Genomic DNA, 17566 nt, shown 5'->3' on the forward strand with positions numbered 1-17566 from the left:
ATCTTCCAGGAAGTTTCTCACCTTTGTTTTTCGCTCCCTTTTCCTTTCTTTGTTTCCTTCTCCTGTCGTTCCTTCGCTTCGGCATTCGACGATCCTCTTTTCGCTTCTTTCTTCCTGTGCGCTCCTGAAGGCCGGCCCACGCGTGTGACGCGTAACAGGTGACTGTGTATTCCCAGCCCCGGGTCGACAGGTAGGGTTCACCCGTACCCCCTGGTACAGGCCAGGGACGGGTGATGGGTGATTGCCTGAGCTGTAAGCTTCCCAAATTGCCGATTGGTCCCTCTGTCAGGTGTGTTCGGGAGGTGTGACCTGAGGTGTGAACAGTCACCTAAGGTGGCTGCGCCCCCTTATGAAGGGAGCCCACATTTGGAAGGAGGACGCCATCGGAGACGCTGGCAATCATGGGAGATTTTCTAGCAATGAGTCAGTCATCTTCCCAATCACGTATACAAAACGTAAACGTAATGAGGCTAATGATTCAAAGACCCTTCCCGCCACACCACGGTTCCTCGTGGTCTCACGTAATGAAGACTGTCAGTGCTTTGCCACGGTAAATCCGTTTATTATTCAGAAAGGTGTAGATGCAATTGCGGAACCCAGCTCTTGTTTGCGAAATGGCACTTTGCTTTTGGAGACTACTTCTGATGCTCGAGCATAACAACTGCTTGCTGCCGGCCGGAGTGGCCGAGCGGTTCTAGGCGCTTCAGTTTGGAACCGCTCGACCGCTACGGTTGCAGGTTCGAATCCTGCCTCGGGCATGGATGTGTGTGATGTCCTTAGGTTAGTCAGGTTTAAGTAGTCCTAAGTGCTAGGGGACTGATGACCTCCGATGTTAAGTCCCATAGTGCTCAGACGCATTTGAGCCAACTGCTTGCTGCCTCAGTTCTCCACGGCTACCATTTTCGTGTCGAGGCCCATAGAACTTTGAATTCTTTCCTTGGTGTAGTTAACACCAGGCTGCTCGACGGTCTAAGTGAGGCCTAAATCCAATCTTAACCCTCTGATCAGCGTGTCATTCCCGTTCATTGTGTAATGAACAAGATAGATTCCTCCTTGGTGCCCACCTGCACCCTTTTCCCCACCTTTGATAGAGTGGTGCTTCTGTCCAAGATCAAAGCAGGCTATGAAATTGTCACAGTCCGGCAGTACGTTCCGAACCAGATGTGCTACTACCAGTGTCATCGTTTCAACCGCACTAGAACGTTTGTCGATACCGAGCCAAATGTGTAAAAGATCTCATACTTTTGTTAATAAATTACAGTTCTAGTGTAATTCATTTTGTTGTCTCAGTCGCTTTCCACTCCCCAACCAGCTCTCTACATTTTCGAACACTAATGCACTTGAAATGGTTCAAATGGCTCTGAGCACTACGGGACTTAAAATCTGAGGTCATCAGTCCCCTACAACTACGTAAACCTAACTAAGCAAAGGACATCACACACATCCCTGCCCGAGGCAGGATTCGAACCTGCAACCGTAGCGATCGCGTGGTTCCAGACTGTAGAGCCTAGAACCGCTCGGCCACACCGGCCGCCACTAGTGCACTCTGGTGGCTGTTCTACGTGTCACAGAGAATCGCTACTCTAATCATTTGCGTTTACGAAGTTACGCAGACATCGAGTCATGTCTTCTGGTTGCATCACTCTCCTATGAGACAGCGTAGTTGCCTCAATAAACGCAACGCGTGGTTCTGTTCATTCTCCTCGGCGTATATGCGAGCTATAATTGGTATGCAACATTTTCTCTCACGCTGACGACTGCGTTACACGGCTGCAGCGTGCGCCATCTCGGCGTCCAGCTCCCCGCGCTGACAACCCTTCTCGTGAGCCCTCGCTCCTGGCGTGAGCGACCTTTAGAGACAAGTTGACAGACAGAGCACCGTACACAGGCCGCATTGTCCAGTTCACCATTAATGACACAACGTACACTAATGAACTGCAGTGAGAAGGCACGTTTAGTGTTACTTCCGTTTCACAGATGGTCGTACTGATCTTCTCTTGTCAAATGGGTAATGAGGAACGAGTTTCCTTTGGAGAAAATAGAAACGAGGCAAGTCATGAAGGTGATGGTATTTTTTTAGCATTTATCTTGCATAATTACTCAGATAAGAGGAGTATTTGCGTCAGATTTGCCACTGGCTGTTGTATACAGGGAAGTGTTGTTGTCGGTAGATAGTAAGTATATCCCGAAGAACTCTAACAGCATTGCTACTGAGCGTGCTCTAAAGCAGCAGCTTTTTTGAAAATAGAAAAATGCGAGTCGGTATGCGTAACAGCGAAAGAACGCAAAATTCTGCCGCATCCCATGTACAGTGATCAGCCAGAACATCATGACCAGCTGCCTAATAGCCGGTATGAAATGAAATGTCGTGTGGCGATGACCTCCAGTCGGCTAGAACCGCTCGGCCACCGCGGCCGGCGACACTTAAGTGTCAGGTTTCGTGATCGATACTCAGGTGTTAGTCCCAGTGTACTCTTAAGTCACGCGAACTACAATTTGGAGGCCGCCAAGTACCGTACCTTACTCTCGCTTCCGAGTGCAGTGCTTGGCAGCAGATGACAGCAAGTAGTGGTGTGGCTGCGCCCAGCTCTGGCCACAGCTGCAGCGCGCGGATCACCTGCTTACTGCCTCCACACAGCCCGCAGGGGAACGCCTGGCAACCAGCGTGCGCACTCAGCTGACGCTGTGTGTAGCCCGAGCTGCACCCGAGTACCCCCATCATTTTCTGTCACACATCCTGAGGCGTAGCGCCTTCGCATCGCTCCTGTCACTTGTTAGGACGATATCGTTATAGGCACGAGTCATCGGCAGATGTCACCAGCTGACGTGGACCTGAGTTACAGAGCTGCACGTAGTTGTACTAGTAGGCGGCAGAGGTCAGCAGCCGTAGTCAAAACAATGTTGTAAAGTTATGTTTGACTAATATTTAATGTATTTGCATAATTATAATAGTTTTATATGTGTAGTAATTAGCAGTGTGAGTGTTGTATGAGTGAAGAAGAACAGAAGTAAATGAAAATTGTTTTGTTTATTCACGAAGCACCAGTCAAACTATACACGGGATTTACTATAATTAAATGTGCAGTCAGTTTATGGTACTAATAAATCGTGAGTAGAACACAAATTAATGGGTAATTTCGGAAGAAGTAATTTTATATTTGATACTTTTCCAAATTTATTTATTTAGCAATTGCGATAGAAAGAAATGTTTTACTATGATTGGTCATTGAAGTAAATCGCGGGTTAACGCAGGGTAATACTATAACCTGATTTGCTGTTTGTGATATCGGCCAATCAGAAAAATGCAGGCTCGCGCCAATCTATGCTGAGAACAAGGCCTTTGGTGTGATCTAGGTCGGTCCGGGCTGAGGGTTCGAACTAGTAGTGTGTCATTGAAAGCAGCTCCGACGAAAGTACTATAAAATCGCGGAAAAATTCTAATTACGAGTTCTAGAAGTAGTACAAAGTGTATTTAAGTGAGCGGTATAGTGGAAGTCGTGTGAAATTTCAGACGGAGTATCAAAATTATTGCTTTTGACTGTTAGTTAAAACCGTGTGGCGTGCTGTGCGATCTAAGACTAGAACAGGTGTTACGTGTAGAGCAGAGCGCACAACATTTGAGCGAGCATTTTCATAACTAAACGATCCAGTGAACTCTATTAACTTCGGTAACGGGTGTAAATAACATAAACTGGATACGTGTGTGATTGTGGTGTGCGTGGGAACTTTACATTGTGTAGACGCTTAGTACGGACTTGGCAGTATTAACTGTGATCTTTATCGTAAAAATACACCTGAAAATTTACATTGCCAAGTTAAAACTTTTATTTCAGTAGCTAGCCACATCCCGTTTACCGAACAACTCTATGTATGTTGCGACCTGCAATAGACAATAGTGGTCTAGTATTTTGTACTACAGCTTTTTAGCTAGACAAATGAACATTGCTGGACATTGGCAGGGCGGTAGGAAGAAATGTGCCGCGCCGCAATCCCTTCGTCTCAGCACAGTAACGTAAGCCCAGGAAAAAATACGGTGGTATTCACATATTGTTTTCTTACTTTTGTAGTAGTTACGAGAAGAAATCGTTTAAAAGCCGTTTTTTCCAAAGATAAATGAAACATTAACCGTCGCCCAAATGTGAAAATTTCGTGGAAACAAAAGTGATGCAATTTACTCGGGTCACATTCCTGCGGGTGGTGCGAACGATGCAATCAAGTTTCGTTACTTCATAATTAATAAACTGTTCGTTCACCTTCCTCTTTTCTATAGTGTTTATCTCGTCTAATTTATTTTAAATCCCGTGGCCGGATGCCTTTCCTGACTCCGCAGTGGCCAAGGTAACCTAAAGGCGTCCAGAAACGTGACGAGGCAGCTGCCGTTCACGTGGACTGTGGCGTCCGACCCCTCGACAGAGAGAGAGAGAGAGAGAGAGAGAGAGAGAGAGAGAGAGCCGTCGGCACGAGGGCCGAGCTGCTCAGCGTCACCCGTGCTCCCAGCTCTCCCCAGCGGCCGCCGTCGGCTTCACTTGGCTCGCAGACCACAAGAGTTCTTTACGAAAATAAACACGCGTAAAATATCTGCCTCAACTCTGTTATCGGCAGTCGAAGGAGAACGCAGGTGATGCCGAAGAGGATTCTGGACTCGGTGATGGCTTGAACAGTGAACTGCTGGTAGACGAAAACTGCATAGCGAAATGAGATACATACTAGAAGAAGTTATTCGCTAACTCATTTGAATTTTCATCTCATTTTCGATATTAAAATGAATATAGTTAAGATATTGTGAGTAACGTGAGTTTGACATGCGTTATATCCATGTTCTCAATATTCCATTGATTACCAACACACTCAAATAACGAACTCGTCCTTCATCACTTAGATTTCAGCATCGAGATTCGTTTCCTAATCTCATTTTTTCGTAGCTTATCACAAAAATAGAAAAAGATATTTACCGACAAGATACACTATGTGATCTAAAGTATCCGGACGCCTGGCTGAAAATGACTTATAAGTTCGTGGCACCCTCCAACGGTAATGTTGGAATTCAGTATAGTGTTCGTCCACCGTCAGCCTTAATGGCAGCTTCCACCCTCGCAGTATACGTTCAATCACGTGCTGGAAGATTTCTTGGGGAATGACAGCCCATTCTTCACGGAATACTGCACTGAGGAGAGGTATTCATATCGGCAGGTGAGGTCTGGCACGAAGTCGGCGTTCCAAAACATCCCAAAGGTGTTCCATAGGTTTCAGGTCAGGACTCTGTGCAGGCCAGTCCGTTACAGGTATGTTATTGTCGTGTAACCACTCCGCCACAGACCGTGCGTTATGAACAGGTGCTCGATCGTGTTGAAAGATGCAATCTCCATCCCCGAATTGCTCTTCAACAGTGGGAAGCAAGAAGGTGCTTAAAACATGAAGGTAGGCCTGTTCTGTGATAGTGCCACGCAAAACAACAATGGGTGCAAGCCCCCTCCATGAAAAACACGACCACACCATCACACCACCGCCTCCGAATTTTACTGTTGGCATTACACACTCTCTCAGATGACGTTCACCGGGAATCCGCCACACCCACACCCTGCCATCGGATCGCCACATTCTGTACCGTGATTCGTCACTCAACACAACGTTTTTCCACTGTTCAACGGTCCAATGTTTACGCTCTTTACACCAAGCGAGGCGTCGTTTGGCATTTACCTGCGTGATGTGTGACTTATGAGCAGCCGCTCCACCGTGAAATCCAAGTTTTCTCACCTCCCGCCTGTCATCCGACTTGCAGTGGATCCTAATGCAGTTTGGAATTCCTGTGTGATGGTATGGTAGATGTCTGCCTATTACTCATTACGACCCTCTTAAACTGTCGGCGGTCTCTGTCAGTCAACAGACGAGGTCGGCCTGTGCTGTTCGTGACCCTTCACGTTTCCACTTCACTATCACTTTGGAAACAGTGGACCTAAGGATGTATAAGAGTGTGGAAATCTCGCGTACGGCCGTATGACGCAACTGACACCCAGTCACCTGACCACTTTCAAAGTCCGTGAGTTCCGCGGAACGCCCCATTCTGCTCTCTTACGATGTCTAATGACTACTGAGGTCGCTGATATGGAGTACCTGGCAGTAGGTGGCGGCACAGTGCACCTAATACCAGAAACGTATGTTTTAGGGGCTATCCGGATAGTTTTGATAACATAATGTACAAATGTGAGGCTCTCCGTGAACCCAGAGATAAGTGTATATACAGTTTCATGATAGTAAAAACTTCCATTCTGTAATTTAAGTTTATTTTCATAGACAGGCGCTCATCTTCAGATTTGTGACCAATGGGGAAACATTTCAGTCGTTAGCGTTCGTAACAAAATTGCACCAAATACATCATTTACAGTAAATAACATCTACTTTTGAGGTAATATTTGAATAAGAAAGACCCAGAATCTTTTAGGAAACAAAAGGTGAAAAAATGAGGAAGGAGGTGGTCGGGATCCTGATACCTTACTGCACATGAGTCCAAACCTCACGATGCTGTCAACTGCGCTATAGCTTCAGCATTGCAACTATGCCTCCGTATAGGGCATACACCATGAAAAGACTGTAAATACGAAATATATATAATATGCAAACTGTACCAAAAAAGACGCGATTTTCAGAAATCATTGAACCGTAGCACTGAAACGGTACAGTTTCGTAGCGCGTAAGTTAAAACACTTAAAAAAAATCAACTATAGGAAGCCTTTACAAACCGAAATGTAGATTGCTGTCATTTTATTATAACAAATCTTAGCTAAAACGATGTGCTTTCGAGAGACGCTCAGTTTGCTGATGCTTTGAAACGGCTATTTTCGTACCACATACTCTATGACAAAGAAAACCTACCAAATGTGTGTTTAGCGCCATGCAATACGGCGGCCCTTATGCTTGAGACGTAAAGCGATGTCGCATCTTATTGGCCACATTCCCCTCCACGACGCAAAAATCTGACAGGACTCCTTTTTTATTTCGCTTTCCGCAGTGCTGTGGTACGTGGGGTGGAATTCCACGCTGTGACGTCACCAGCTTCTCGTCCACGCGCGTTCTTACGTTGTGTGAGAGTGCGGCTTACGAGCAGTTTTTTGCAGCTGATAAATGTAATAACATTAATCAGTTTTGGAGACGGTAAATGTAAGTCTTCGAAAGAATGATCGTCGTCTTCTTACAGTGTGTTCAGGAAAAATTCAGTGTTTAGCGTTTTTGGTCCATATTGTAGCCAAGAGTTACACTCGTAAAATACAGACCGAAAAGGCCTACATTCACAAAATCAAACTTTTTATTGAAATGCACGATGCATTTCGAGGCGTGAAAGCTCGTCTTCAGATAGACGACGTAATTGTTATCGTTTGTACATCTAGTCTCCAGTGGTCCTGTTGTACGTTTACAAATGGTTCAAATGGCTCTGAGCACTATGGGACTTAACATCTATGGTCATCAGTCGCCTAGAACTTAGAACTACTTAAACCGAACTAACTTAAGGACAGCACACAACACCTAGTCATCACGAGGCAGAGAAAATCCCTGACCCCGCCGGGAATCGTACCCGGGCGCGGGAAGCGTACGTTTACAACTTAGTGCGATGTTGATATATCTATCACTAAAATAAAAAGCATATACCTCTAGTGTTTCAAGCTGGTCAGCGGGCACTGAGTTACATTCCGTTACGTGCCCAACAAATTGCGGATGTTGCTGTTGAACATGCGGATATACAAGGCAAGCCAATTGCACAGTAAAATTTTTGGCTAAAGCGCTATTGTCCAAACTACGAGTAGGGATTGGTCAATGAGGTTGTCCTGGTCCTGAGGCAAATGCCACATCTGAATATCCCCTCTGAAATATTCTCAATTAGTAAAGCACGTCGAAAAGATTCAACACTTTAGCATACCGTTCTCTGCGTACTCACTTCGATAATACATCTCGTAGGATTCGAGGTACTTACTGCAGCTAGAAGACGGAGAATAGCTGGTTAATTCACAACCTGCTACTAATTTTTTTGTAATAGTTATCGTTTCTTTCCGATACTAACAATGAGATCCGATAACCCATTCTTCCCCCTTTAATTTCTGTGTTTGTCTGCGTCCCTCATATCGAGCAGTAGTAAATTTCGGTGACTCTCACACGGTAGACTGAAATTTCTTACAGTGAAATATTAGTCCGGCAAAGCCTGTATTTGATTGTCAATCTATGTTTCTCGGTTCTGACAATGTCGATCTGGCGAACACCAGACGAGTAACCGGAGTGAAACCTCCGGTTTCAACAAGTTGTGTCGGCTTCTGCGGCGGGACACCTGTTGCCGCCACCTGTTGGGGGCGCCTGCCCTCCCCTGCAGTTAAAAAAAAAAAAGAAAAAAAGCAAGACAGAGGCGGGGCGCGAATTCCACGCCACGGCGGAAACAGGCTGTCAGGCTCGTAGGCGGCCCCCAGACCCAACAGCGCGCAGTTGCCTCGCGTCGTCACTGTCCACTCTGCTTGATCAGCTCACATTGAAGCTGGGGTTCTGAGCGTCACTGATCAACGGAACACATGTCCTTGGGTCACAAAATAGTAACACGTAATTAAAGTACTAGTCTAACATAACACATGCAAAGCAAACCTTGGAAAGCCGATAGATTTGGCAGGAAAAAAGGGAGATAGCAAAGAGAAGTAATACACTAGCCTTGCCGATTAGCGCGCCAAGGTGAGGCCAAAGGGCTCTTAGTTACCGCCGTATCGTGGCAGCATAACAGAGTGATGACCGCTAGTACACTCCTGGAAATTGAAATAAGAACACCGTGAATTCATTGTCCCAGGAAGGGGAAACTTTATTGACACATTCCTGGGGTCAGATACATCACATGATCACACTGACAGAACCACAGGCACATAGACACAGGCAACAGAGCATGCACAATGTCGGCACTAGTACAGTGTATATCCACCTTTCGCAGCAATGCAGGCTGCTATTCTCCCATGGAGACGATCGTAGAGATGCTGGATGTAGTCCTGTGGAACGGCTTGCCATGCCATTTCCACCTGGCGCCTCAGTTGGACCAGCGTTCGTGCTGGACGTGCAGACCGCGTGAGACGACGCTTCATCCAGTCCCAAACATGCTCAATGGGGGACAGATCCGGAGATCTTGCTGGCCAGGGTAGTTGACTTACACCTTCTAGAGCACGTTGGGTGGCACGGGATACATGCGGACGTGCATTGTCCTGTTGGAACAGCAAGTTCCCTTGCCGGTCTAGGAATGGTAGAACGATGGGTTCGATGACGGTTTGGATGTACCGTGCACTATTCAGTGTCCCCTCGACGATCACCAGTGGTGTACGGCCAGTGTAGGAGATCGCTCCCCACACCATGATGCCGGGTGTTGGCCCTGTGTGCCTCGGTCGTATGCAGTCCTGATTGTGGCGCTCACCTGCACGGCGCCAAACACGCATACGACCATCATTGGCACCAAGGCAGAAGCGACTCTCATCGCTGAAGACGACACGTCTCCATTCGTCCCTCCATTCACGCCTGTCGCGACACCACTGGAGGCGGGCTGCACGATGTTGAGGCGTGAGCGGAAGACGGCCTAACGGTGTGCGGGACCGTAGCCCAGCTTCATGGAGACGGTTGCGAATGGTCCTCGCCGATACCCCAGGAGCAACAGTGTCCCTAATTTGGTGGGAAGTGGCGGTGCGGTCCCCTACGGCACTGCGTAGGATCCTACGGTCTTGGCGTGCATCCGTGCGTCGCTGCGGTCCGGTCCCAGGTCGACGGGCACGTGCACCTTCCGCCGACCACTGGTGACAACATCGATGTACTGTGGAGACCTCACGCCCCACGTGTTGAGCAGTTCGGCGGTACGTCCACCCGGCCTCCCGCATGCCCACTATACGCCCTCGCTCAAAGTCCGTCAACTGCACATACGGTTCACGTCCACGCTGTCGCGGCATGCTACCAGTGTTAAAGACCGCGATGGAGCTCCGTATGCCACGGCAAACTGGCTGACACTGACGGCGGCGGTGCACAAATGCTGCGCAGCTAGCGCCATTCCACGGCCAACACCGCGGTTCCTTGTGTGTCCGCTGTGCCGTGCGTGTGATCATTGCTTGTACAGCCCTCTCGCAGTGTCCGGAGCAAGTATGGTGGGTCTGACACACCGGTGTCAATGTGTTCTTTTTTCCATTTCCAGGAGTATATTATACTATGCAGGCAGGTCTCAACGTCTTTTTTGGAGTCACGTAGTGGATTCATTTCCCATCTCTGCTTCAGAAGAAAACACAGAACCTTGAAAAACGGATGTAGGCCAAACAAATATGGTACGATTTGCGCTCTCTCGTTCCTTATGGTAACAGAGGGTCTAGTGACGGGGAAGGCGCCTGAGCGCGGAATTGAAATTTAATCAATCAATAATAAATGAAATCAGAATTTAATCGTGAGTGACTACATATGGGGATGAGGAGACGAAGTGGTACTGCCGAGCAGATGCGCCAGTAGTTCTCCACAGAACTGTTGCAGTATTTTAAAGGACTTTTCAGTTTTCCTTGGTTTTCGAAATTTTCGTGATCAGCTTACGCTACGTGGCGACAAGAACATTGTCAAATCTATAAATTAACGTACCCGACCCGTGTAGATACGCGAAACATTGCCAGAGTTAGAGACGTGAAACTGATAGAAAATTTCTGGGGGTAATTTTGTTTGTCGTTACAACTACAAGAAAAGTTTTTCCCACAAGACGTGTTTCGCTTTATTGAAGTAAAGCAACATCAGTGGCCTGTAATTAAATATATTTACGATATAGTTGGTCTTCATACCGAAAAAAAATGTTCGTTAACAAATTTTTGGTTTTTACTTACTGTAATTTTTGGTTTGTTTTTCGCCTACATCATGAAATGCCGTCTGCTATCACATTTTTGGTTCCTTTTTTCGTTAGCCACTGATGATTGTGGTCTAATTTTATGCTGCTCTTCAGAACTATGCAGTTTGACTTCTAACACAGCACAATCTCGTACAACACTGTTAACTGCTTATATATATATACTTCTAAGTGTGTATCGTGTTTGTATTGTTGCCAACATTGCCATAAGTTTTTTTCAGATCTATATTTTTCTCTGTCTATGTAGAGAGGGAGGGCGAGTGAGGGGAGCAAAGATGAGTAGACAGTAAGTGTATAATAGTGTGATGGAGAGTGATTTAATGGAAAAAGGTGAGCGGCAAGAAGTGAAATAAAACTGGTGGGGGGGGGGGGGGGGAGTGAAAGACGGTGAAGGAAGGAAAAGGCCCTTCTTTTTTATCTATTTTTTAATGTGATTTTTTCAATTATTTTAGACAGTGTCTGGTTTCCAATATTTATTTGGTCATTGAACAACTGTTTATTTTCTGTTAATACTTTTTATATGGAAGTTTTCTTGGAAAAGGAGTACGGTGGAATACTTGTGCGTCCTTACTGATTTTTATGAGGTTCATATCTTTTTCTATAGTACCTGGTGTGTGGTACTCCTGTTTAAGACGATCTGTAGGTGTTGAATGGCTTTTACTGTATTTACATGGTCCGATGTGTTCTTTATATCTTGTGTCACATGTCCTGCCAGCCACCCATGTATCTTTTTTCACAGTCTTTGCAACTGAGCTGATGATACAAGATTGTTGGTATCTGTCTAGTTTTGATTTCCGTTTTGGAATGTGTATTTGTTCTTTGTTTTGTAATCAGTGTTAATGACTCATTTAAAAAAAATGTTACCTATTTTATGTGCGAATTTGTCACTGTGTCATTGTATGCCATTCTATGTGGTTGGGTAAGTTGTATGTGTTGATGTGGTTTGGTTAGTTATTTCATTATTTATGTCTTCATTTTTCTGTTTAGTTTGTCTACAAGTGTTTTGTGTCCATTTTTTATGCTGTTTGTTATAATGGCCAGATCCTTTTGGTAATCAGATGTGTTTCGGGGGATCCTTTTCAGTCTGTCTGACATATGTGTGATTGCAGCGTGTTTCTGATTTTGCGGGTGGTTTGAGGTTCGTTTAATATAGTGTCACTTCTTGTGAGTTTTCTGTATACGTCAAACGTGCGATTGAGAGTGCCTTTTCTTATGGTTATGTCTACAAAGTCGAGTGTGTTTCCTTGTTCTTCTTGTATATTATTTATGTCTATGTGTAGTTGTATTTTGTTTTTGTTTCATCTACCATGCCTCTTATCTGACCCATTTACCTGTAGCGGTAGATAATGTGGCAGCTATTCTTTGCTATTACGTCTTAAAATACTAATTTTTCTGTAAGATTAATGGAAATCTACGCTAGTATTCCTGAAATAGGTGAACCCTTCAGTAAAACACCTTCTCGTATGAAGTGTTCTTGATTGAATTCAAAATAGTTCTGTTGTGTTATTAACTGTAATAATTTTTTTCTGACAGTTGTGTACTTATGTGAGTTATCAATTTTGAATCTAACGCCGTATCTTCGAACTTATGGGTAGACAGTTGTCACTAAAAACCGTTATTAGCTCTTCCCATTGTCATATCCTTGAACGTAGTTGAACCACCACTCTTGTTAACCTGACGTCACATGCTTTCTATAAAAGGTACACACTTCTCGTGCTCGTTAAGATCGTTTTTGCAAGCGTGTGGTTCAAAGTAACTTAATCACCTCGCTTGTTATCTTTCTTCTTATTTCTAAAAAATAACTTGCAACAGAACATGTTAGTGTACATTGTAGGATGATGTCTAACACAAGTAATTATTATATCTAGAAAATTTTTGACGAAACGTTTCTTCCGTCCCCACTCCCTCCCCCCCCCCCCCCCCCCACGCTCCTCCACCAAATACTTAGGAAAATAATTAGGATACGAAACGATGGAACGGAGAAGCTAATAATGAAATGTGAAATTCACATGCCGATGTAAGAATGAGTTGTCATGTCCACGCTAACGCAAAAAGAAAAAAATAGTGTCTATGTCTAACACTGTGGCTACCTGCAGCACGATTGGTGGAGAATATTGTTTATTTTACCTTGTGTCAGGTATTCTATCTCGGATACAACATGGGAAGAATGAGTGTGAGCACCCCTCTTTAAAACCTGTTGTGTGCGTGATCTCTGCGCCATAAACAGAGAGTGGGGCTGAAGAATAGTGTTAGTACCTGCTGTGAAGGATGGTTTTTGGAGCTTCCTAAGGAGGTTCTCGCGACACTTCATTAATGGCCGTATCAGGGCTATCGTTTGCCGTGGTCCGAATCTGATTGCTCGCGGACGGTAAGAGCAGCAGGGTGGCGGCGCCGGCGGCTGGGAGTCTTCGTGCCAGTAGCGTGGTGGTGGTGGTGGTGAAAGCCAGTGGCCGCGTGTGGCGCAGGGCATCGAGTCCTGAGTGAGAGGTCGGGGTGCTGCGGCATTCGTGCCGGCTGCATGCAGTCCGATACCGCAAGTGGGACGGGCTGGACTCAGCGTCGGGACTCCAGATTTAGAAGCTACTACATTGAGGAGTAGCGGCTCCAAGGCCAAGATGGCCGACCCCGTGCCCCTCCATAGTGCATCTGTGGGGTCCTGGCCACTCGTCGCTTATAGGGTGCCTAAAGGATGCTGCGTTCTCGGCTAGCTATACGACAATTCAAGGAAATCGCGTTAATAGTTTTTATTACCATAAAGAAGACTGCCAATTCTTAACTTTGGAACTGCAAGAACGTGTCGCAAGCTACGGGGGACATGCAAACAATCGAAGCCCTTCGGTGTATAGGAGGTTGACGCAAGCAGTTGATAGGGGCCACGCGCCACTGCTATAGCCAGCGGGCTACCGGCCGACGACGTCTCACAGCCTTCTCTGCTCTCGAGTTCTTCGCCTTCGTGCCGGCGCTTGTGGTTACCCCGGACCAGCGTCCACATGACGAAATTGGCGGGAGATGAACGGCGGCGGGTCGATTCCGATTCACCCATCTGGGCCAGAACGCGGAGCTTTGACTTTGTAATATAGTTGAAAATGTTCGTATGCGTTTTATCGAGAAAATAAATGCCGATACTCCCAAATGTTTGGATGACACATCGCATTGTTTGTTCACAGTGGTATTTACCATAGGAAATTAGACAAGGACTTCTACTATGAATTTTTTGTTTAGTTCATGAACCGATGCTATTATCATTGTAAGTCACTGAATTTTGTTGCTGTATTTAGACTTTTTTTTTGTAAGGAGGGTGGTTTCTCGTAACCTCATTTTCATTGTTCAGGTGCCGAACTGCAGAACAGATAGTTCTCGTGAGACACCCAAGTTTGGCTCCGATGTGTAAACAGAAAATGCCACTCAAGACAAGTGAAACACAGCACAGAAAAAATTCTCTAGTGACATTCCAGTGGACTCACTTGCAACGAGTAATCGTTTGGGATAAGAAAATGGTTGCGCTTCATAATCAGGACGCGGTGTACGGTATTCGAAGATCAATTTTAATGCTGTGCAGAAGTACCGCGTACGGCAGATGACACAGTACGTGGAAAGCCTGTGTTCGTGTAGGGGTAAGCCACACCAAAGTGCGAGCAGCCGTCTTCGGTTGTTTGCAGATGACGCTGTCGTTTATCGACTAATAAAGTCATCAGAAACTGCAAAACGATGTAGAAAAAGTATCTGAATGGTGCGAAAAGTCACAGTTGACCCTAAGTAACGAAAAGTGTGAGGTCATCCACATGAGTGCTAAAAGGAACTCGTTAAACTTCGGTTACACGATAAATCAGTGTAATCTAAAAGCCGTAAATTCAACTAAATACCTAGGTATTACAATTACGAACAACTTAAATTAGAACGAACACACAGATAATGTTGTGGGGACCGCTAACCAAAGACTGCGGTTTATTGGCAGGACACTCAGAAAATGTAACAGACATACTAAGGAGAATGCCTACACTACGCTTGTCCGTCCTCTTTTAGAATACTCCTGCGCGATGTGGGATGCTTACCAGATAGGACTGACGGAGTACATCGAAAAAGTTCAAAGGAAGGCAGCACGTTTTGTATTATCGCAAAATATGAGAGAGAGTGTCACAGAAATGATACGGGATTTGCCTGGAAATCATTACAAGCAAGGCGTTTTTCGTTGCGACGGAATCTTCTCACGAAATTATAATCACCAATTTTCTCCTCCGAATACGAAAATATTTTGTTGACACCGACCTATATAGGGAGGAACGATCACCACGAGAAAATAAGCGAAATCAGAGCGCGTTCGGAAAGATATAGGTGTTCATTCTTTCCGCGCGCTATACGAGATTGGAATAATAGAGAATTCTGATGGCGGTTCGATGAACCCTCAGCCAGGCACTTTAATGTGATTTGCAGAGTATCGATGTAGATGCAGATGTAGAGTGTAGTCCGTACAACACCGACTTCTAAATCGGAAGGGTGGCGCAGTGGATTTTTTATTTATTATTATTATTATTATTATTATTATTATTATTATTATTATTTCTTTTTTTTTACGTTGGTAATGATTCTTGGTTTGGCGAGGGCCGAGTGGACAGCGGCACGTGTCAAAGAGTGGCAGACCGACCGCGGCCCGCCTGTATAGTGTGAGGCCAGGCCGGCTATTTGCAGACGGCTGCGAGTGTCGGTGGCGGTGTGCGGCTGCCTCCGTAAATACGGCGTCTCTCCTCTCCTCTCCTCTCCTCCCAGTCCTCTCCTCTCTGCCGGCCACTTGCCGCTACCAGCCTCCTCGCAGACGTTCCGCGCTCTGCCTGCGCGCTCTGCCGGCACACTGTGTGCCGTTCCCGCTCGAGTCGCTTCCGTGCCTCGTCAGCTTCCGTGCCGCAGCTCTACCGGCCAAAACTGAACGCCAACTACACTACTGGTCATTAAAATTGCTACACCACGAAGATGACGTGCTACAGACGCGAAATTTAACCGACAGCAAGAAGATGCTGTGATATGCAAACGATTACCTTTTCAGAGCATTCACACAAGCTTGGCGCCGGTGGCGACACCTACAACGTGCTGACATGAGGAAAGTTTCCAACCGATGTCTCATACACAAACAGCAGTTGACCGGCTTTGCATGGTGAAACGTTGTTGTGATGCCTCGTGTAAGGAAGAGAAATGCGTACCATCACGTTTCCGACTTTGATAATTGTCGGATTGTAGCCTATCGCGATTGCGGTTCATCGTATCGCGACATAGCGCGTTATTCGAGATCCAATGACTGTTAGCAAAATATGCAATCGGTGGGTTCAGGAGGGTAATACGGAACGCCGTGCTGGATCCCAACGGCCTCGTATCACTAGCAGTCGAGATGGCAGGCATCTTATCCGCATGGCTGTAACGGATCGTGCAGCCACGTCTCGATCCCTGAGTCAACAGATGGGGACGTTTGTAAGACAACAACCATCTGCGCGAACAGTTCGACGACGTTTGCAGCAGCATGTACTATCAGCTCGGAGACCATGGCTGCGGTTACCCTTGACGCTGCATCACAGGCAGGAGCGCCTACGATGGTGTACTCAGCGACAAACCTGGGTGCACCAATGGCAAAATGTCATTTTTTAGGATGAATCCAGGTTCTGTTTACAGCATCATGAGGGTCGCATCCGTGTGTGGCGACATCGCGGTAAACGCAAAAATGGTTCAAATGGCTCTGAACACTATGGGACTTAACATCTATGGTCCTCAGTCCCCTAGAACTTAGAACTACTTAAATCTAACTAACATAAGGACAGCACACAACACCCAGTCATCACGAGGCAGAGAAAATCCCTGACCCCGCCGGGAATCGAACCCGGGCGCGGGAAGCGAGAACGCTACCGCACGACCACGAGCTGCGGACTCGCAGTAAACGCACATTGGAAGCGTGTATCCGTCATCGCCATACTGGCGTATCACCCGGCGTTTTTGTATGGGGTGCCATCGGTTACACGTCTCGGTCACCTCTTGTTCGCATTGACGGCACTTTGAACAGTGGACGTTACATTTCAGATGCGTTACGACCCGTGGCTCTACCCTTCATTCGATCCCTGCGAAACCCTACACTTCAGCAGGAAAATGCACGACCGCATGTTGCAGGTCCTGTACGGGCCTTTCTGGATACAGAAAATGTTCGACTGCTACCCTGGCCAGCACGTTCTCCAGATCTCTCACCAATTGAAAACGTCTGGTCAATGGTGGCCGAGCAACTGGCTCATCACAATACGCCAGTCACTACTCTTGATGAACTGTGATATCGTGTTGGAGCTGCATGGGCAGCTGTACCTGTACACGCCATCCAAGCTCTGTTTGACTAAATGCCCAGGCGTATCGAGGCGGTTATTACGGCCAGAGGTGGTTGTTCTGGATACTTGATTTCTCAGGATCTGTGCACCCACATTGCTTGAAAATGTACTCACGTCAGTTCTAGTATAATATATTTGTCCTACGAATACTCGCTGATCATCTCCATTTCTTCTTGGTGTAGCAGTTTTAATGGCCAGTAGTGTGTATTAAATACGGAAAAAGCGACAGTACCGTTTAAAGAGACAGTTATGGCCACGGCGGATGAGAGTGAACGGCTTGACCGAATGCTTGCTAACTGCTCATCCAGTAGCTGCTTGCCAGTGTGTTGTATTCATTAAATTTCATGCT

General features: G+C 46.2%; 1 protein-coding gene across 1 annotated transcript in view; it reads right to left on the bottom strand.

Moving 5' to 3' along the window:
- LOC124545956 (glucose dehydrogenase [FAD, quinone]-like) overlaps positions 1-17566 on the bottom strand; it is a 114274-nt gene that overhangs the window by 61914 nt on the left and 34794 nt on the right. Inside the window, exon 3 of the mRNA XM_047124919.1 lies at positions 2525-2653. Within this exon, the coding sequence (XP_046980875.1) occupies positions 2525-2653 (129 nt within the window). The remainder of the gene's footprint in view (positions 1-2524; positions 2654-17566) is intronic.

This window comes from Schistocerca americana, chromosome 8, assembly GCF_021461395.2.
Source record: "Schistocerca americana isolate TAMUIC-IGC-003095 chromosome 8, iqSchAmer2.1, whole genome shotgun sequence".
Classification (NCBI taxonomy): Eukaryota; Metazoa; Arthropoda; class Insecta; order Orthoptera; family Acrididae; genus Schistocerca; species Schistocerca americana.